Source organism: Garra rufa, chromosome 13 (assembly GCF_049309525.1).
Source record: "Garra rufa chromosome 13, GarRuf1.0, whole genome shotgun sequence".
Lineage (NCBI taxonomy): Eukaryota > Metazoa > Chordata > Actinopteri > Cypriniformes > Cyprinidae > Garra > Garra rufa.
Window position 1 is genome coordinate 23,258,613 of NC_133373.1, and position 23,177 is coordinate 23,281,789.

General features: G+C 35.4%; 2 protein-coding genes across 2 annotated transcripts; one reads left to right on the top strand and one right to left on the bottom strand.

Moving 5' to 3' along the window:
- Nucleotides 1–687: 687 nt before the first annotated feature.
- On the bottom strand, nt 688–5,332 carry churc1 (churchill domain containing 1). The gene is made up of 4 exons (XM_073816936.1): nt 5,220–5,332; nt 4,477–4,612; nt 4,323–4,393; nt 688–1,237 (listed from the first exon to the last, which is right to left on the bottom strand). The coding sequence occupies exons 1-4, from the start codon at nt 5,256–5,258 to the stop codon at nt 1,145–1,147; spliced, it is 339 nt and encodes a 112-aa protein (XP_073673037.1). The 5' UTR covers nt 5,259–5,332; the 3' UTR covers nt 688–1,144.
- Nucleotides 5,333–6,986: 1,654 nt separating this feature from the next.
- znf106b (zinc finger protein 106b) lies at nt 6,987–23,177 on the top strand. Its single transcript, XM_073852750.1, has 19 exons — nt 6,987–7,075; nt 7,532–7,875; nt 8,040–8,094; nt 8,420–8,481; nt 10,208–10,405; nt 11,656–11,710; nt 12,045–12,106; nt 12,956–13,153; nt 15,182–15,239; nt 15,565–15,626; nt 16,964–17,018; nt 17,197–17,258; nt 17,395–17,592; nt 17,750–18,373; nt 18,512–18,749; nt 18,842–18,884; nt 20,097–20,245; nt 21,946–22,006; nt 22,618–23,177. The coding sequence occupies exons 2-19, from the start codon at nt 7,715–7,717 to the stop codon at nt 22,653–22,655; spliced, it is 2,379 nt and encodes a 792-aa protein (XP_073708851.1). The 5' UTR covers nt 6,987–7,075; nt 7,532–7,714; the 3' UTR covers nt 22,656–23,177.

Below are 23,177 nucleotides of genomic sequence, written 5' to 3' on the forward strand. Positions count from 1 at the left end.
ATCTCATAATTGCTACAAATTAATTCTCATAATTTAAACTTTATTCTCGAAACACTTCGACTTTATTCTTGAAACACTAGCGACCCAATAATAGCAATAAGCTTTGTGCTTCATTTTCGAAACACTTCGACTTTATTCTCGAAACACTTTGACTTCTCATAATTTTTACTTTATTGTCGAAATATTTTAATTTAATTCTTTTAATATTGTGACTTTATTCTTAAAATATTATCACTTCTCGTAATCCTCTATTTTATTTTATTTTAACGTGGCACTAAAATGTAATCGTAGATGAGCATAAGAAAAAACTTCTTTAAAAAAATCATTCAAAATCTTGCTGATCCCAAACTTGAACGGCAGTGTATTTATGTGCTGCATAGTAACAGAAATCCTATCTGTGGTTAACAAACTGATAATCCACTTAAACCTAACTTTTCTTAGTCAGTCAAACAGATATTCCCACCTCGGACTAATATAATTGGCAACAAAGCAACATTGTGCATATTAAGACAGAATAGGAGAAAGCATTTTAACATGAGGAAACAACACTTTATGGAAGCTTATTTCTGCAATGGAATAAAAAAATAGAAAAGGTAACTGTGACTTTTTATCTCACAATTTGGGAAACAGTTAGACAAAAAGTTGCAATTACCTTTTCATTTTGTAGCAGAAAGAAAAAAAACACAATTGCGAGTTGTAAACGTTTATGTAATTCAATATGTGTGTTTATATCTGACTTTTTCCCCTCAGAATTGAGAAAAAGTCTGAATTGTGAGATAATTTTGCTGTTATCTTTTTTTTTTACTTCTAAAAGAGTAACGGAGTGAGTAAATCAAACAGTGGATGATCATGGGATGAACACAAGCGATTCCTAATTAGGTTTAATATTTGTGAAAGACTCTTATATTCATGTATCTGTATGAGTTAAAAGCTGTGCTGTGAATCTTAGTGCCTCTCTTGAAGCAGCAGAAACAAAGCGCTCAATGAATTCTGCAATATATTCTCCTGGATTAAACGTGACAGTGTTGTTCTCCAGTGCTAAGCATATGAAATAAAGTTGCATGTGTTATGGCTCCCTCCATCATGCATAACCATGCTCTTTACAAAGAAGTCAATTCCCCGTCTCTGTGTGTTTGCAAATACTCTAAAACAGAGGCGCTGTTTGTCTGGGATCATCTGGCAGCACGCTGATGGAATCCTCTGCTTTTCCACACAACATGCACAACATTGTGTATTCCTAGAGAAAAAAAGAATAGCAAATGTTAAAATAAAAATTACATGTAAAAGGCTAAACAAACACTACTAAAGTATGAAAGTATGGCTCAGAATTAGTTTATTTTTATTTGTTTCCTATTTTAATATTTTCCATATACACTGCCGTTCAAAGAGTTCAGTGCGATTTTTTTTTTTTTTAAAGAATTCTCTTATGCTCATCGAGGCTGCATTTACTTTATCAAAAAAAAAAAATGTAATATTGTGAAATACTATTACAGTTAAAAATAATGGTTTTCTATTTTAATATATTTTAAAATATACTTTATTCCTGAGATTGTAAATTTTCAGCATCATTACTCCAGTCTTCAGTGTTACATGATCCTTCAGAAATCATTCTAATATGCTGATTTATTAATTTTATTATCAATACTGGAAACAGTTGTGCTGCTCAATATTTATCACAGAGCCTGTGATTCTTTTTCAGGATTCTTTGATGAATAAGAAGTTAAAAAGAACAGCATTTATTCAAAACAGAAATCTTTTCTAGTGGTATAAGTCTTTGGTATCCCTTTTTATCAATTTAACATCCTTGGTGAATAAAAGTATCAATTTCTCTAAAAAAAAATTGAAGAATAAAAATGTACTGACCACAAACATCTAAATGGTAGTTTATATTATTACAAAATATTTCTATTTTAAATAAATGCTGTTCTTTTTAACTTTTTTTTTATTAAAGAATAAAAAAGTATCACAGGTTTTAACAAAATATTTGTTATATATTTTCAACATTGATAATAAATCAGCATATTAGAATGATATCTGAAGGATCGCGTGACACTGAAGACTGGAGTAATGATGGTGAAAATTCAGCTTTGCATTACTGGAATAAATTACACTTTAAAATAGATTCACATAGAAACCAGTTATTTTACATTGAAATAATATTTCACAATATTACGTTTTTTTTCCCGGATTTTTGATCAAATAAATGCAGCCTTGATGAGCATAAGAAACATTAAAAAAAAAAAAAAACATTAAAGGGGTCATCCGGTGCCACATGCACTTTTACAAGCTGTTTGAACTGAAATGAGTGTTAGGAGTGTGTGTACACAACCACCCTTGAATGACATGGATCCACCCAGTAGTTTTCTTTTAATTTAGTAAAATAATTTGCCTCTTCTCATATCGAGCCGTTCTCAGATGCCTGTCGTTGTGGCGTAACACCGACAGAGGCCGCTCCTGCCGTAGTTGATAGACAGTAGTGTTTTAGCATAGACCCGCCCCCGAGTGAAAAGTAAACTGATGGCACTGAGGGAATGTGACCGCCGATCTACCTAAATGGGTTCATGTTTACGCTAATCATTTCTCACCATACTGCTTTATAAACGAGGGTCAGTATAAAGCTTAGCTTTGTAACCCTAGATGGTTTAAAACGGTGTCTGTTAATGATTAAGATGTAACCTTAACGCAATACCTCCAAAAGTGTTTACAGCCCACAACTGCATGTGAGTAAAGACAATAACACTCACATTTATGTATTTCAATATAAGGACGGGGTAAGTAATGTTAACCGATCACTTGTTTGCTCTTGTTCAATCAGCTATGCCTCAGTAAACACAACGCATTCGTCTCTTTACCAAAGTAAACACATCGCGTTCGTCTCTTTACCACAGTAAAACCGCTCTCTGGTCAGCCTAGGGTCCGAGATATGCCAAAAAAACAATCGGTGCTACCAACCTTTCCACAGAAAAACAAACAGTGTTCCAACCAATCACCGTCAGGGGGTTGGTGTTGTGGACTTTCCTACTGGTGCAGGGATGTGAGGGAGGCGGAGCGAAAGTCCACAACGGACCCTAGGCTGACCAGAGAGACGCGTTTTTTTTTTTTACAGTCGATTTATGGGGCAGGCAGCGAGCGGATCGTGAAGAAAGGTCACCTGAATTTGACACTTTATGTTTTAGGCTTGAAATCGCGGATACAACCTTTAAAGGGCCAGGTACTGATATCGCTTGCTGAGAACAGAGCCATTTTTTACCAGGTAAAATTAGTGGGTTTTTTACACTACCTTAGAGAATTTTTAATCAAAGTATATTATAAACTTTTCATTTTGACCCTAAAGCATCATATTAACTTGTGGAAAATGGGCATCGGATGACCCCTTTAAAAATGTCACTGATCCCAAACATTTGAACGGCAGTCAAGCTGTTCAATTTATCTTAAATTAATGAAAAAAAAATGTCATGACTGATCAAATATATTTACACTGTTAACAAATGTAACCTTATTGTATTACCAGTAATAATAATTAAAAGTTGTAATGGACGCAAATGTATAGTGTTTTCATCATTTGGCCATATTGGTGGCACAAAACGTAAACAATGCCACTGAACTGAACGAAACGTACATATTTTGCTGATTAGTGCTGCTGAAAATGTTCAATTATTGACATGTTTTAGGGCTGTACTAATCGGTCAGACCGGGAAAAACATTTGGAGTACTATAGACTTCCAAAAGTTATAAGAAATCTAGGAGAAGAGTGCAAAAAAACTGTCGGAGAAACAAAAGGCATTTGTGGTTGGCCAAACTGAACCAGGATTTCCAGAGAAAGAATCTTGACAACATTTGTGTTTGTTCTTATTATTTCTGGTGAGGTAGATGAAATATTAGGCTAATATCTTAATTAATACTGCTCTTACATATCTTTACCACCTATTAACTTTAGGCTGTCAAAATATTGCGGCATTTCCTGCTTACTAAGTCCTTCTCTATATGACTTAGCAGCATTCACACATTTTTTTCATGGTTTACACAGCATAAATTAGCAGAACAACTTATTCAGTAGTACATTAATCATGCAATCCATGCTGTTGTTTACATCCGAGTATCTCCAATATGGCCACACATCCGAGTAACTGACCAAATCTTGATGTAAGTGCAAACCCTCTATTATTATCTTTGCCAACAATCAATAAAAAATTTGAATGAATACTGGTTAAAATATACACTGATTAAACTTTATTGGTCTGTTTCTATTAATGATCTCTAATCTTAATGTCTTATTCCTAAACCTTTTAGTATTCAGTTATTGAATTAAGGGCACGGCTCACCTGATAGTCATCCACCACAGTGAAGGTGTACTCGTGTCTGGCTATGACATGATCACAGTTCTTGCACATATCTGAGGAAAAGCAAAGGTTACTGGTAATGACATATTGCTGACAATTTTTACATATTTACATACACTGATGTGAGGAGACTTACGCAGATAAGTGACAATCTCCTCCTCATCTTCATTCACCATCGTCCTGTCGCTGATCAGCACAAAGTCCCGCTGGTGACAGTTGGCGCAGCTGAGAAAATTCATCAGATATGAACCATTCTCCAGACAGGTATGACCCTGTGGACATATGACAGGAAATAAACACCTGAAACAGGGTTACAAACAAAAATAAGAATACCGTCAATAACCAGTCAAAACTGTTATTAATATTATGACTGAGCTTTCCATTGTTGTATAGTTTGTTAGGATAGAACAATATTTGGCGAGATACAGCTATTTGAAAATCTGGAATCTGAGGGTGCAAAAAAAATCTAAATATTGAAAAAAAAATATCAACTTTAAAGTGTTGTCCAATGCATATTACTAATCAAAAATTAAGTTTTGATGTATTTACGGTCTGAAATTTACTAAATATCTAATGGAACATGATCTTTACTAAATATCCTAATCCTAATTTTGACTCATACAATGTATTTTTTTTGCTATTGCTACAAACATACGCCTGGTTTGTGGTCCACGGTCACAAATGGAAGGAGGTAAACGCCTAATATAAGTACAGTTAGGTTACAAGAAGAAAACTTTTAAAGTATGCAGCGAACAGGAATGCATTGATCCATCTTTGGCTGGAAACCAACAGCCAGCGCTGCTTTTGCTATTAAAGGAGCAAATAGCAAACAGAAGGATTCGCACAAAGTGTGTCAGTCACAAATGAATATGAACTCACCCTGTCGGGATACTGTTTCTGAACACAACCAGTACACATTTTAGATCCGAAAAATAAAACTAAGATGTACAGTACAGATTAAAAACACTTAGACGCTTCCGGGTTCGTCTTCTTCTGTGAATTTCTCTGTAAGATTTGTTTGTACAGTGCCTCCATCGGCGCATTCATCACATCTAAGATTACAGCCAATAATGACTATGAAAACATGGTAAAATAATTAAATACATTAATAAACAAATAAATAAAAAGGTGAACGGCGTATTCTATAGCTATAGTAAACATTACAGTACGTTACAAGGAGATCTAACTATTTTATTGCATTTTGACTGGGCTTCAGAGACATGTTTAATTATTTTTGAATATATTAAACAGAGGAGAGGATTTAAGGAATCTACATCTAAGTATAAAACATTTTGCAAACATTATAATGATATTAAAAAACACATTATATACAGATAGTTATACATTTTCTAACCTAAACCTACCCCTACCCCCTCCACCATTTCAATAACCTTTAATTACTTTATTTTTATACCAGTTTTAAAAGTAAGGAGGTTGTACAAGTACATATTTGTCCCCAAAATATGGTTAAGTAGGTACACACACACACACACACACACACACACACACACACACACACACACACACACACACACATATATATATTCGCATCAGAATTGTTACATACAGTTACATAAACTGACTATAATATATTTTAATTAATTGTAAAATTAATTGTAGCCACACCACTAGAGGGAGCATTCTCAAGTTCTCGCGATCTCTAGTATCACTGTCAGCTCTTAGGGTTGCCATGTCTACACGAAGTACATCCCTGTATTTAACATCAACTATATTTTGATGGTTTAGAAGATAATTCAATATCAGACATTGTGAATATTGTTTTCCTTCTTGCTAAATATCATATACATTGTTGTAAGTGGAGAGATTCACCACCTGCTTTGAACATTTCTTAAACAAATTTAAACTACTTTACTCCTCACTGAGATTAAATTGTCGTGCCAAGAAAATATCATCGGACATGTATAAGTTTCTTGTGTTTTAATTTTAATTTTAATTTTATTTATTTACTTATTTTTAATTGCCTTACTTGTAATATGGATCCCCTTACGGTTTGATGCTGACTGTTATTGTACTTGGTTTGATATATGCTGTTACCTCTATGAGATTTTGTTTTCTGAGTTTATTTAAAAAAAAAATTTAAAATATATAAATAAATAAACGCCTACACGAAGTCGTTTTTAACCGTATGAAGTCACGAATAAGACTTTTTCGACATATATTTTCCGAAAGCTGTTTTAGTCTCATTTCAATTTAATCTGGTCGCTGATTTAAGCTAATTTTGACCAGATAATTTGCATATGTTGGACTTTTGTTTTACTCAGTAGCTTGTTTTTGCGTGATCTGGCAACAGTATTCAGTCAACATGGACTAATTCAGCAAACACGTGGACGGGCATCGCTGAAAACTTAATGAAAACTCATAAAAACAGTTTTTAAGGGACTCTCCTTGTGACTAATCTCTTAAAACTGATGTAAAATTGATCAGTAATCTCCCAGTTTATGAGCCTTATAACGTTCATGACAAGAGGATTCCAGCTAGAGCAACTGCTCTCAATGTCTAGCATAGATTAAAATGTATGTAACGTTAAATTAAAACTAATTTAATCGAGATCTCTGTTTTATAACTCAAAATATTGTGATTGTTAATAAGAAATTTCGGCTGGGTTTCTTTCATTTGCTTTCAGAAACAAAACGATGAGCAAAAAGACCAAGAAAAACTACGTCAACAACATTAGCAGTAAATGTTTTATCTGCGGTCAACATTACGGACAAAAGGTTTGTTTGTTTAACTACTTATATTTGAAACAGTCGGATGTTTTAGCTGATTAGTTGTACTTTGTTGCTATGTCATTAAACAGTGTATGGTCAGTTTAGGTTAGTAGCCTTTTATGGTTTCAGATACATTAAAAACCACAATAAATATGTGTTAGCCTATGTTTTTGTGCGGGATATATCGAAAGACCCGTCCCTTTGGCGTTTTAGATTTTTATGTCACAGCTATGAACCATTATTTGGCATTTGCTAGCCTGTTGCAGGTGATATTATGGGGTGGGACTTTGTAGATAATATTTGATTGGACAACTCCAGTGAGTGCAGGATGAATCATCAATATTTTTTTGTATATTTTAAATATATTAAATGCATGCAATACTTAGCAGAGAGGCCAATTCATCATAAAAATAATGCTTTTATGCCTCTCACTAATCTGATGTGTATACTTTGTTTTCACAGGATGTAGATATCCATATGCATTCTTATTTCCACCATGAAGCAATTGAGAAGATCAAGGGCAGGTATGGAATTACACAGACCTAATTGTCATTTCTTTCTCAGCTATATAAAGTAAGTTGAAATAAGCACTGTTGTCATTGTAGTGTACAGTTGCATCAGTGTTGGGCATGTTCTGTAACTGTGATGGGACTAGAGCAGTACAAGGAGCATATAACCACTCGTAGGCACAATCATAATATGTTTAGCCTCAGTGCTAAACGAAAAAAAGGTAAACCTCTTCAAGTGGACTACAATATTGACCTGAACGAGTCAAATGCTGTTTATGATCTAAGGAAGCAAGACAGGTAAGTTTGTCTTATACATTAAATACATCTATCTGTAGTGTTAATAATACAATAATGCTTGAATGGATAACTTTGCTGTTTAAAATGAGTTTGCTTATCTATAATAAATTGTAGATCCAAAGATAAAAAAAAAAACAAAAAAAAAACACGTTTTATCCATTTAGGAGCCAAAACAATCTGGACCAGTATGCTAACCGCTTTCATCATGTTCCTGAAAAGGTCAGCATGTTTGTGTTTTGGTAGGTTAATGGTAGAACACTTGGCAATGGTAGAGTAAATCAAAATATAATGTTCATAATGTTCAGGACAGTACTACCTTCCCTGAGAGTAACATTGTTGGATGGAGCCTAAAAAAAAAGAGCTTTTAATTTTTCAGGGAATTAAAATCTTATTATCAGTAAGAAATACTATTGTGTATGGTGTAGTAGTGGACCTTTAACTCAATAGTGTTTGCATTCCCAAATTGAGTGATTTTAGGCACATAACTATGGATATATGCATTAGATTAACTCTTTTATAATTAACTTTGTCTGTGTTGTAACAGGAGTGGGACAAACATATGCATGGTTTTGTCCACCATCAGGCAACTGAGCAATTGAAGGGCAGGTAAAGGGAATTAAAAAGTGTTGTTTGTCATGCTCTGCTTTAAAGGGGTCATCGGATGTCCATTTACCACAAGTTGATATGACTATTTAGGGTCCTAATGAAAAGTCTATAGCATGCTTTGGTTAAAATTTCTCAATGGTAGTGTAAAACACCACCCTTTTTACTTTGTCGAAAACAGCTCTGTTTACTGGTTTTGGTGCATGTGCATTAGGAAAGGAAATTTGCAAAGATTCATAAGAAAATACTCACTTCATCTGTAGGTGAAGCTGGATCACGAATGATTCGTGCAAACATTCATTTAGGTAAATGGGGGACGCATTCCCTTAAAAAACAAAAGTAATCCTCTGCGTCTTCAGGGACTGATGTCGGGAGTAAATGACGACAGATATGTTCATTATTACGTCCAACAACAAAACACCTTACAACAATGGCGGACTGTTTACAGCTGCCTCAGGGCAGGTCAATGCTGTTGACATCCGATGACCCATTTAAAAGAAAGTTCACACAGAAATGAAAATTATTTAAATGATTTACTTGTCATTTAAAAATGGACAGTAAAGACTTTCAAAGATCTATTTCAAAATAAATGGTGTTCTTTTGAACTTTCGATTAATCAAATAATCTTGAATAAAAAGACTGTTTCCACAAAAATATGTAGCATTGTATGAACAATTATAATAATAAGAAATGTCTCCTGAGCAGCAAAACAGCGTATTAAAATGATATTTGATCAAATAAATGCAGCCTAAATGATTAGAGCTTACTGCTCATGAAAGTAAAAAATCCAGTATCTCAAAAATTTGAGTTTTATTAAATGACCATCCCTACAGTATAAATTCCGGCTATCTTTTGTTCTTTGAAACCACAATAATGGGGAGGACTGCTGACTTGGCAATGGTCCAGAAGACAATCATTGACACCCTCCACAAAGAGGGTAAGTTACAGAAGGTCATTACCGAAAGGGGTGGCTGTTTACGGAGTGCTGTATCAAAGCATATTAAATGTTGACTGGAAGGAAGAAATTGCTGCACAAGCAACAGGGATGAATGCAAGCTTGAGAATACTGTCAAGCAAAGCTGATTTGGGAGAGCTTCACAAGGAGTGGACTGAAGCTGGAGTAAGCGCATTGAGAGGCACCACGCTCAGATGTCTTCGGGAAAAGGGCTACCAAGCCACTTCTAAAACAAAAACAACGTCAGAAGTATCTTACCTGGCTAAGGAGAAAAAGAACTGGACTGTTGCTCAGTGGTCCAAAGTCCTCTTTTCAGATAAAAGTAAATTTAGCATTTTATGTTGGCATCCCATATGGAATTTATGGGATACTTTCAAGACAAAGATGAGAAACTGAATAAACCAACAATACAGACGAGCCGAAGTCTGATCGACTCCATGCCACACTTTACTGATGCTGTAATTTGTGCTAAAGGAGCTCCGACCAAGTATTGAGTGCATAAATTAACATACTTTAAAGAACTTGAACTTTTCTGTTTTGCAATTCCTTTTTTTTATTGCTCCTGGGAAATATTCTAATATTTTGAGATATTGGATTTTTGACTTTCATGATCTGTAAGCTCTAATAATAAAAATTAAAACAGCAAAGTTTGAAATGTTTTACTTCACATGCAATGAATCTAGAATGCATGAAAATTTTACTTATAGAAATAAGTTACTTAAAAAAAAAATTCAACATTTTTGAGATGCACCTGTATATGCTTTTTTCTTACAGTGAACCAGAGCATAAGTGTTGGGCCTGTGAAATGTCTGTGATGGGAATGGCAGCGTTTAGGAAGCATATTGGCACCCAAGATCACATAATGAAGCTATCGGAATTGGAGAAGAATAGAAAACTTGGAAAAATTACAGTGGACTACAGTTTAGAATTTGCTAAACTTAAAGACCTTTGTGCTCAAAGAGACAGAGAAAAGTAAGTTCATTGTCAGCTCATTCATGTGGCTGTATGTTTAATAATACAGTTAAAGTCAAAGGTTTACGTACACCTTGCAGAATCTGCAAAATAAGAGAGATACAAAATGCATTTATTTAGTACTGATCTAAATAAGACATCAGATGTAAAAAACGTTTTTAGTCCACAAGAGAAAATGAAAGTTGAACTCATTCAAAAGTTTAAATACACTTAATTCTTAATTTTTGTTGTTACCCTGAATGATCCACAGCTGTTTTTTTTTTTTGTTTAGTGATAGTTGTTCATGAGTCCCTTGTTTGTCCTGAACAGTTAAACTGCCTGCTGTTCTTCAGAAAAATCCTTATGGTCCCACAAATTCTTTGGTTTTTCATCCTTTTTGTGTATTTGAACCCTTTCCAACAATGACCGTATGATTTTGAGATCCATCTTTTCACACTGAGGGACTCATGCAAATATTAAAGAAGGTTCAAATGCTCACTGATGCTCCAAAAGGGAAAACAAGGTGTTAAGAGCCGGGAGGTGAAAACCTTTTGAATTTGAAGATCAGGGCAAATGTAACTTATTTTGTCTTTTGAGAAACATGTAAGTATCTTCTGTAGCTTCTGAAGAGCAGTACTAAATGACAAAAAAATTTGATATTTAGACATTCTGTTCAAAAGTTTACACCCCTGGCTCTTAATGCATCGTGTTTCCTTCTGGAGCATCAGTGAGCATTTGAACCTTCTGTATAAGTTGTGAAAAGATGCATCTCAAAATGATACAGTCATTGTTTGAAAGGGTTCAAATGCACAAAAATTATGAAAAACCAAAGAATTTGTTGGACTATTCTAAAGAACAGCGTGCAGTTTAACTGTTCAGGACAAACATGGGACTCATGAACAACTTTCACTAAACAAAAAATCACAGCTGTGGATCATTCAGGTAACACATTACAAAGAATCAAAATTCAATTATTTTTTTCTCTTGTGGACTGTATGTAAATGTCTTTAATGTGAAATATCTTATTTCGGTCAGTACTAAATAAAAAATAACATGCATTTAATATGATCCCTCTTATTTTAGTAAAAATAATTAAATTTTGCAGATTCTGCAAGGTATACGTAAACTTTAGACTTCAACTGTACACCTTTTGAATGCATTTGCATTTGTTAGTTATTTAGAAAAAAAATACAGCATTAGTTGTGTGCTGTAATCTGCTGTCTAAAATGAGTTTACTCATTACATTATCTGTAATCTTTTTGTCTATTTAGGAGCCAAAAAAATCTGGACCAATGTACTATCTGCTGTCATCGTTTTCCTGAAAAGGTCAGCAATTTTTTGTTTTGGTTGATTAATGGTAGAAGTAGAGTTGGTAGAGCAAATCAAAATATAATGTTCATACTTTTCAGGACAGTACAACCTTCCCTGAGTAACAATGTTGGATGGAGCCTAAAATATTCAGATTTCTAATTTTTCAAGGAATTAAAATCATATTATCAGTAAGAAATACTTTTGTGTATGTGTAATAGAGGATCTTTAACTCATTAGTGTTTGCATTCTCAAATTGAGTCATTTTAAGCTGTAATTTTTAGGCACATGGCTGTGGATATATGCATTAGATTAACTCTTTTTTTAATTAACTTTATCTTTGTTGTAACAGGAGTGGGACAAACATATGCACAGTATTGTCCACCATCAGGCAATTGAGCAATTGAAGGGCAGGTAAGGGAATCAAAAAGTGATGTTTGTCCACACGTTGATATGATTCTTTAGGGTCCTAATGAAAAGTCTATAACATACTTTGGTTAAAATTTCTTAATGGTAGTGTAAAACAACACCCTTTTTACCTTGTTGAAAGCTCTGTTCACAGCAACTTTATCGGTGCATGTCCCTTTAAATGCTAATAAGGTCTGCTCACCCTGTCCTTCTCTTCCGTGGGGTGACAAGCAGTTCTCTGAGACTGTTAACTTTAACCGCATTCGTCACGGAACAAGCAAACTAACATGTTATTAGAAAAAGTGATTTGCAATGAGTCATTAAAAAACTTCTCACTTTTTCTGTAGCTGAAGCTGGATCACAAATGATTTGTGTGAACATAGGCGCATTTAGGCAGATCGGGGGGTACATTCCCTTCAAAAACAAAAGAAATCCTCTGCGTCTTCAGTGGCTCAGATGTCGGGAGTAAATGACGACTGCTATGTTCATTATTACATCCAACAATAAAACACCTCAATCGCTTAGGAGACATTCTTGTCTATTCCTGCTCCAGCATCAAAACAATGGCAGACTGTTTACAGCTCCCTCAGGGTGGGTCAGTGCTAAAACACCATTTTCTGTCAACAAACATAGGCCCTCCTGTGCAAAACTATGTCACTTTGCGAAGAATCTGTGAGCAGCTTGATCTGAGGAAGTGGTTATGATTTTTTGGGATTTAAAAAAAAAAAAAACACACTTAGACGTTCTGCTTAACTCATTTTGAGTTCAGTGTAGAAAAAAAAAGTAAGTAAATGATTACAGGGTAAAGATCATAATTTATGCAACGTCAAAAAATATATGCTTTTCTTCTTACAGTGGACAAAACCATAAGTGTTGGGCCTGCGAAATGTCTGTGACGGGAATGGCAGCATTTAAGCAGCATATTGGCACCCAATATCACAAAATAAAGCTATCGGAATTGGAGAAGAATAAAAAACGTGGGAAAATTACAGTGGACTACAGTGTAGAATTTGATGAACTTAAAGACCTTTGTGCTCAAAGAGACCGAGAAAGGTAAGCTCATTGTCAGCTCATTCATTCAGGTTTACGTACACCTTGCAGAATCTGCTAAATGTTAATTATTTTAATAAGAGGGATCATACAAAATGCATTTTATTTTTTATTTAGTACGGACCTGAATAAGATATTTCACATAAAAGACGTTTACATATAGTTCACAAAAGAAAATAAGTTGAATTTATAAAAATGACCCTGTTCAAAAGTTTACATACACTTGATTCTTAATACTGTGTTGTTACCTGAACAGTGTTGTTTTTGACAACCATCTTAGATTTAGTCTTAGTCTTAGTCTTTTGGACTAAAATGCTTATTAGTTTTAGTCAAATTTTAGTCACTTCTATATGTGATAGTTTTAGTCAAATTTTAGTCGACGAAAAGTCAAAAAGGTTTTAGTCTAGTTTTAGTCGACGAAAAGTCAAAAAGGTTTTAGTCTAGTTTTAGTCAAAAAAGGGGAAAAAGTAGTCTTTTAACAAATTAATGTAGGTCAGTAAGTATTTTGCTGTTGGGTAGTGTCACTTGTAAGTTCTGAAAATAGCAGATCTATAGTTCAACACAATGTGAGCTTCCGGATCGACTATTTTCACCAATAATTACAATAATGAAGGAATGTTTTAAAACATAAAAGACAAACAAGGATGGAATGCTAAAACGGCTTGCCATACTAGTATGGCAAAGAGTATTTAATGCTAAAACGGCTTGCCATAGCGGCAGATACGTTTTAGGTTTTGATTGGCATGCACAATAAGCAGAAATCTCATGCATTTTAAACGTCTGACGGACCACCCACTAACATTTTCGTCTATTCTCGTCTCGTCAACGAAAACTCACACACGTCTCGTCATGTTTTAGTCATCAACAAGCCATTTTTATCTCGTCATCGTCTCGTTATCGTCATGAAAAAAAGTGGCGTCAACGAAATGATTTCGTCACCGTCATCGTTGGCGAAAACAACACTGTACCTGAATGATCCACAGCTGTGTTTTTTTTTTTTGTTTAGTGATTGTTGTTCATGAGTCCATTGTTGGTCCTGAACAGCTAAACTGCCTGCTGTTCTTCAGAAAAACTTTCATATCCCCCCCCCCCAATTTTTTTTCTGCATTTTTGTGTATTGAACCCTTTTCAACAATGACTATATGATTTTGACATCCATCTTTTCACACTGAGGACAACTGAGGGACTCATATGCAACTATTACAGAAGGTTCAAACGCTCACTGATGCTTCAGAAAGAAACACGATTCATTAGGAGCTGGGGATCAGGGTAAATTTAACTTTTGTCTTCTGGGAAACTTGTAAGTAGCTTCTGAAGGGCAGTACTAAATGAAAGAAATATGATATTTAGGCATAATTAGGCATTTTGTTCCCTGGCTCTTAATGCAATGTGTTTCATTTTATAGCATCAGTAGGTGCGTTTCCATTACAGATTTGTGGAAATCTTTGGCCATATTTTATAAATGTCGATTAAAAAGTATTGTGAAATGATGCCATTTCCATTAACTGTTGCTAAAATGTATTTTTTTTTCCTCTCGCGATAAGTCATGGCAATGGATTTTTGTGGGAGTTTGATGAATTTTAACTATATTTAATCGAAGAAGGCATATGCGTGTATCTTTGCAGAAGGAGCACAGAGAGCCGCTTCAAACGTGCACGGCCGGCTGGCGTAAACAAAAGCATTGACTAGAGTGGCCGCAGTAGCCTGTTTACCCACCACGCAAACCACGCAATTGTGTGGGGCCCCCGAGATTTTTCCCAAGGGGGAAAAAAAAAATAAAAAATAAAATAAAATAAAATAAAACATGCATTTTGCATGTTTCTGCAAGGTGTATGTAAACTTTTGACTTAACTGTTACATCTTTTGAATGCATTTGCATTTCTCAGATTTTTTTCAACAACAGCATTAGTTGTGTGCTGTAATGATTAGTGGATAAATCTGCTGTTTCAATTGAGTTTGCTCATTATTTTATCTATAATAATTTGTGTGTGTACTAGATCCAAGATGAAAGAAATCTTTTTATCCATTTAGGAGGCGAAAGAAAAATCTGGACCAATGTACTATCTGCTTTGAACGTTTCCCTAAAAAGGTAAGCAATTTTGTCTTTTGGTAGAATATTGGTAGAAGTAGAGTTGGTAGAGTAGATGTTCATAATGTTCAGGACAGTACTTTCCCTGAGAGTAACATTGTTGGATGGAGCCTAAAATATTCAGCTTTAAAAATTGTCAGGGAATTTAAAATCATATTATCAGTAAGACATACTTATGTGTATAGTGTAATAGAGGACCTTTAACTCAGTGGTGTTTGCATTCCCAAATTGAGTGATTTTAGGCTATAATTTTTAGGTACATGGCTATGGATATATGCATTAGATTTAACTATTTTTTAAATTAACTTTGTCTTTGTTGTAACAGGAGTGGGACAAACATATGCACAGTATTAGCCACCATCAGGCAATTGAAAAATTAAAGGGCAGGTATGAAACTAAAAAGTGTTGTTTGTCATGCCCTGCTTTAAAAGGGGCATCAGATGCCTATTTTCCACACATTAATATACTTATGAAAAGTCTAAAACATACTTTGCTTTAAATTTCTAAATGGTAGTGTAAAACACACTGACAAGACACATTTCATTTCAAATAATGATAGTTTATAGTCTACAAGAGAAAATAATAGTTGAATTTATAAAAAATGAGCCCGTTCAAAAATGTACATCCTTTTAATTCTTAATACTGTGTTGTTACCTGAATGATCAACGGCTGTGTTTTTTGTGTGTAGTAATAGTTGTTCATGAAAAAGTCCTTCAAATTTGTTTTTTTAGCATTTTTGTGTATTTGAACCCTTTCCAACAACTGTATGATTTTGAGATCCATCTTTTCACACTGAAGACAACTGAGGGACTTGTATGCAACTACTACAGAAGATTCACATGCTCACTGATGCTTCAGAAAAAAACACAGTGCATTAAGAGCTGGGTTTTTTTTATTTATTTGAAGATCAGGGTCAATTTAACTTATTTTGTCTTCTGGAAAACATGTAATCTCTATAGATTCTGAAGGGTAGTACTAAATGAAAAAATATCATATATAGGCATTCTGTTTAAAAGTTTACATCTCTGGCTCTTAATGCATAGTATTTCCTTCTGAAGCATCAGTGAGTGTTCAAACTTTATGTTATAGTTGCATATGAGTCCCTCTGTTGTCCTCAGTGTGAATAGATGACTATTATTTTAAAATCCAATGTTGGAAAGGGTTCAAATACGCAAAAATGCTGAAAAACCAAAGAATTTGTGGGACATAAAGGACTTTTCTGAAGAACAGTGGGCAGTTTAACTGTTCAGGACAAACAGTGGACATGTGAACAGCTATCACAAAACAAAAAAACAGAGCTGTGGAACATTCAGGTAACGACACAGTATTAAGAATCAAGTGTAAGTAAACTTTTGAACAGGCTCATTTTTATTCAGCTATTATTTTGTAGTGTGGACTATATGTAAACATCTTTTATGTGAAATATCTTATTCAGGTCAGTAATAAATGAAAAAAAAAACATGCATTTTGTATGTTCCCTCTTATATTCAAAAATAATTGACATTTTGCATGTTTCTGCAAGGTGTATGTAAACTTTTGACTTCAACTGTACGTCTTTTGAATACATTTGCATTTGTTAGTTATTTGGACAACAGCATTAATTGTGTTCTGTAATGATTGAGTGGATAAACCTGCTGTTTAAAATGAGTGTGCTCATTATTTTATCTATAACAATTTGTGTGTGTACTAGATCCACCGATCCAAAAATCTTTTTATCCATTTAGGAGCAAAACAAATCTGGACAAGTGTACTATCTGCTTTCATCGTTTCCCTGAAAAGGTCAGCAGTTTTGTGTTTTGGTAGATTATTGGTAGTGTATGGTGTAATAGTGGACCTTTTCATTGGTGTTTGCATTCTCAAATGGAGTCATTTTAGGCTGTAATTTTTAGGTACATGGCTATGGATATCTGCATTCGATTAACTTTTTTTTAAATTAACTTTGTCTTTGTTGTAACAGGAGTGGGACAAACATATGCATGGTATTGTCCACCATCAGGCAATTGAGCAATTGAAGGGCAGGTATGAACCTAAAAAGTGTTTTGTCATGGTCTGAAAATAAAAAGTTAAATAAAGTTCATACAGAAATAAAATAATTATTTCATAATTTACTCATCATACTCAAAAAAGACTTTTCTGGTTTCTTTTCTTCTTACAGTCAACATGAGCATAAGTGTTGGGCCTGTGATATGTCTACAAAGGGAATGGCAGCGTTTAAGAACCATATTGGCACCCAAGATCACAAAAGGAAGCTACAGGAATTGATGAAGAATAGAGAACATGGAAAAAATACAATGGACTACAGTGTTGAATTTAATGAGCTTAAAGACCTTTGTGCTAAGAGAGACCAAAAAAAGTAAGCTCATTGTCAGTTCATTTATGTGGCTACATGTTCAATGATGCATCTTTTAAATGACTGACAGTTGAATGATTCAAATGCATTTGCTTTTGTCAGTTATTTGGTCAGTAGCATTAGTTGTGTGCCGTAAGACTTGTTGTTTCTTCCTTGTTAGACATATGAAAAAGAATAAGTGGATCGAAACATATTGGGACAATACAAGGAGGTTCACTCAGACAAAAAGCACAGCAGAGAATGGGCATAACACAATACCTATCATAGCGAATGAGGGGTTCACAGATGACCAGTTGCAACCATCATGCCATTCCTCCTCCTTTGAGAAAAATCCAAATAATCATCCTGCATCTATCCAGCAAAACCAAAACCTGCCTACACAGAGAGATGACAGCATAATTGATATGGACACGTCAAATGAGCCACTTATGAAAAGGCGTTGTCTTGAGAGACCATCAGAAAATATTCTTCAAGAAATGTTTGCTCATGGAGCTCATCCCAAACCTGATGGAAAAGGTACAGATGTTTGTATGAAGGACGTAACTCCAGAAACTGAAGATGGTACTGCTGCTGAGCCTATATGTGACCTTAGACTGGTCCAAAGCAGGATGGAGGCCAAAATACCCAACTCGACAACAGCAAGTGGAGTTTGTTTAACACGGAAGGCAGCAACTGGGAATGAAGCTGTTGTTCTTAATCCTCCACTACAAGAACACACTTGTTCCAAAAGGTCTGTGTTGAAAGTAAACAAAGCGGCATCACAGAGCGAACAGGGCATGACCAGGTGAATTAAATACGAGTTTTATTTGCTTAAATATTAGAGTTCCAAGAGCATGTTTCTGTCTTACAAGTCTTCCTAAACTTAGATGAAGATCTGTTGTCTCATTTAAACTATGATCCTCCTTAACATTTTTTCCCCTAGTGAAGGCACGAGTGGACAAGAGCCATTAGTTGATTCTCTTCCACCTGTATCTTTACTGGCTGAGATGTTTGAAAGCCAGACTTCAGGAAATGACTTAGAGATCATCGAAAATGTTCACCCTCATACTGTATGTGTTCTGAAAAACAAACCAATTGAGTGTGACACAGAACAGGCCGTCAGCCACAGCAGCTCTGAAGCCATCTCCAGCAACGTCCAGAAAACCAAGGAAAAAATACAAGTATAAGAGTTTTAGAGTTAAGTTGTATCTAGAAGAATTATCTGGAATTCGTAGAAATGTATGTAAGTGTTTTGTTCATTTATTTTTTACAGGATGTTTCTCAGAGTCCTAAAACAAACAAAATATCCAGAAAAAGTGAGTATTCAATTTTAATATAGCTTAACATTTATTATTCATACCCATTTTTAATGTAATTATTTATTTAAATCATCTAATTTTATCAATGCATGAAAATGCAAGTTTGGATTTTCTATTTTAAATTGGTTGAATAAGTACACATCCCTTTTTCACTTAAAGGCACAACATGTTAGATTTTTTTTTAATTAAAATATCCAAAAACCACTAGAACAGTGTTATATTTTGCTGACTTGTGTACTTATTATCCCAAATGTTTCAAAGAATGTTTAAATCCAGAAAAATAAAAAAATTTAACTAGTGTAAAGGACCCGTGCGTCACCTGCCATAGACGTCATACATCCTCGATTTTCTGGTTTTATTTTGAGGAAAACATGAAAACCCCAAAGATACTTTAATATGTTTTGCATTTTATTAGACAGGTGACGAATGCACAGAGAAGCATAATAAAAGCTCTGCTGCTTTCGGGCTGTGTATAGCACTCGTCCTTAATTAGCAATTGCTCAAGCGTCCTCGTTTCACTTCCATCACTTTCAGCCCCACCCTGCTTCATACTACAGTGACCGTAATAAGTCTTTAGCTCCTCCATGGACATAATTTCTGCTTGAGTCATGACAGATTGGTTCGGCTATAAGGATGAAGACGACAACTTCTATGATTCCACCCTCAATCACGGCGTCAACAAACTACGCCTTTGTTTCTTTGTTTATTTTGAATATGCACCCTCTAGCGGAAAAAAACTTACTTATTGTGCCTTTAACACAAATTAGTTTTGAATTATTTAATAGTTGTTAAATCTCAGTCAGCTGTAAATGATGTTTTATTAACAAGGTTCGGGAGGAGCACGATCAGATAATCAACCTGGCCCAGGTGAAGCTCATCAGCCAATCACCTTAACAAGCTTAATTCATATATAAATACAGCCAGCTCACCTCCGTTCCACGACGGTTTTCTAGCATCCCACCCCCACCCCAACACCTCACTCTCCATTTAAGTCATCCCAGTTCGGGATGGGGGGGGAGTTCTCCGGGTTCGGGCTCCATCCCGAGCTCGGAGCCCTCCCCCCGGACAGCACGCCAAAAATGCTTATTATATTGCCATATCACATTATATGAGAGTGCGAACTCGTGAATTGATGATTCAACAGTGTCTCTACTAGTAACACACTAGTGCATGTCATAATGTTCATCTGTGTATGTATATGATTCTCAGGGAAAGTGAATACGTTGCTATCACTGTCTTTGAAAGAAGAGGAGTTGACCAGCTCTTTGGAAAATGTAGGTGAGCAGCTGTTCCAGGCGTACTCCACCATGCAAAATGCTTACACAGAAGTTCAGCGTCTACTAGCTGTTAAAAAAGAGGTATGTGGCTGTTCCACTGATCTGCATTTCATATTTTAGTATCTTAGACAACCTTTTTGAGGGGAAAATTCCAGGATTTTTCTCCCTATAGTGAACTTCAGTGGGGAACAATGGGTTGAAGGTCCAAATTGCAGTTTCAATGCAGCTTCAAAGGACTCTACAGTGGTGTGAAAAAGTGTTGGCCCCCTTCCTGATTTTTTTTTATTTTTTTGCATGTTTGTCACACTTGAATGTTTCAGTTAATCAAACAAATTAAAATATTAATCAAAGATAACAGAAGTAAACACAACATGCAGTTTTTGAAGGAAGTTTTTTATTATGAAGGGAAAACAAAATCCAAACCCACATGGCCCTGTGTGAAAAAGTGTGAAAACTTAATAACTGGTTGGGCCACCCTTAGCAGCAACAACTGCAATCAAGCGTTTGCAAAAAAATTGCAGTGATTCTGTTACAGCGCTGTGCAGGAATTTTGGCCCACTCATCTTGGCAGAATTGTTGTAATTCAGCCACATTGGAGGGTTTTCGAGCATGAACCACCTTTTTAAGGTCATGCCACAGCATCTCAATATGATTCAGGTCAGAACTTTGACTAGGCCACTCCAAAGTCTTCATTTTGTTTTTCTTCAGCCATTCAGAGGTGGATTTGTTGGTGTGTTTTGGATCATTGTCCTGCTGCAGAACCCACGTTCGCTTCGGCTTGAGGTCACGAACAGATGGCTTGACATTGTCCTTCAGAATTTTTTGGTAGACAGCAGAATTCATGGTTCCATTTATCACAGCAAGTCTTCCAGGTCCAGAAGCAGCAACACAGCCCCAGACCATCACACTACCACCACCATATTTTACTGTTGGTATGATGTTCTTTTTCTGAAGTACTCTGTTACTTTTATGCCAGTTGTAATGGGACACACACCTTCCAAAAAGTTCAACTTTAGTCTCGTCAGTCCACAGAGTATTTGTCCAAAATCTTGGGGATCATCAAAATATGTTCTGGCAAAACTGAGACAAGCCTTTATGTTCTTTTTGCTCAGCAGCGGTTTTCGTCTTGGAACTCTGCCATGCAGGCCATTTTTGCTCAGTCTCTTTCTTATGGTGGAGTCATGAACACTGACCTTAACTGAGGCAAGAGAGGCCTGCAGTTCTTTAGATGTTTTTGTGGAGTCTTTTGTGACCTCTTGGATGAGTCGTCGCTGCGCTCTTGGGGTAATTTTGGTTGGCCGGCCACTCTTGGGAAGGTTCACCACTGTTCCATGTTTTCGCCATTTGTGGATAATGGCTCTCACTGTGGTTCACTGGAGTCCCAAAGCTTTAGAAATGGCTTTATAACCTTTTCCAGACTGATAGATTATTTATTTCTCATTTGTTCCTGAATTTCTTTGGATCTCAACATGATGTGTAGCTTTTGAGGATCGTTTGGTCTACTTCACTTTGTCAGGCAGGGCCTATTTAAGTGATTTCTTGATTGCGAACAGGTGTGGCTAGAGAAATTGAACTCAGGTGTGATAAACCACAGTTATGTTTTAACGGGGCGAACATGCAAAAAAATAAATCATTAATGGGGCCAACACCACTGTATATCTATGTATGTATGTATGTATGTATGTATTAATGCAACTAAATATTACTTAAACTGTAAATTGCACAGTTTATACAATAATCATCTAATTATTTTTAAACAATACAAACTCCTTTGTTGTCAGGTAACCTCAGAGATGGCCTCGCTCAGGGCAAAGCGCATAGAGATTCTGCAGGAAATGAAGAGTAAGAGTTCTTTTAACATCTTATATTTATTCAGTTCAGCTCCTACAGGCAACGCTACAGTACTGTTAAAAGTTAAAAATGCTGTAAAATGAGGATGCTGCCAAAAATAATGTCATAAATAGATTTTCTTGATCAGTTGATTTATATTAACGGAATAAATCAACATTTGGTGGTGACCATATTTTGCATTTAAAGCAGCTTTTGTCCTAGGTGCACTTGCACATAGTTTTTTTTAGGTAGCTTTGCAGGTAAGTCTCTTGCCACAGTTCTTCAGGATTTAGTCTGTCTCGGTTTGTTCTGTTTCTTCATGTCATTCCAGACAGACTGGATGATGATGAGATCAGATCTCTGTGTGGAGCACTGGCTGTTATCAGACTCCTAACGCAAACAAAAATCTCACTGGATTATTACAATTAAATGCAAATGTTAGGAATGTAAACTGATATGTCCTACTGACACACTACAGCAATAGATATGAATAACTGACTTAAAACCATTTTTTAGCTAGTGAAAATACTGGTGTTCTAAAATTTTTGGCCACCACTAAATATGTGATCATGCATGTTTATAATAATGCATAATCGTTGTTTGTGCTAAAAATGTTTTGTCAGGTCCAGATGACCAGCAGGAGGTGCTAAATGCCTCCTGACAGCTGTGCCCAGTAAGCCTCACAGAGCAGCTGCACCACAGGACCCACTCCCAGAAGTCTCTGAAACTGGACCTACCTCAGTGCACAAAATTGTCCTCTGTGAGGAAGTATCTTACCTTCAGAGCATAGACTGCATTGCAAAGCCCGTAACTGCACTGTTATATTAGACTTTTATTGTAGTGTTATGGCAGTTTACATTGAGTTATACATTAATTTAATCAGATGGTCTGATTCTGGCATTATATAACATTTCTATCTTGACACATTTGCGCGCCTACAGTGTTTGGAAAAATCTCTTTTTAGTCAGAATTGAGGTACCTCGCCAAGCTACAAAGGCATGAAAGGAGACGTCACAGAGTCCAGCAATGCTTCCATCCAGGTTCAGGTCAGTTAAAAGACTTTCAGAACAGTTTCAGTTAGTAGTGTAGTAATATGGAAAATATCAGTTAAATTAATTTTGCTTACAAGGAATCATACTAGCATTTTCATTCAGACTTGCTCTCAGAGGTTTATAGGTTGTTT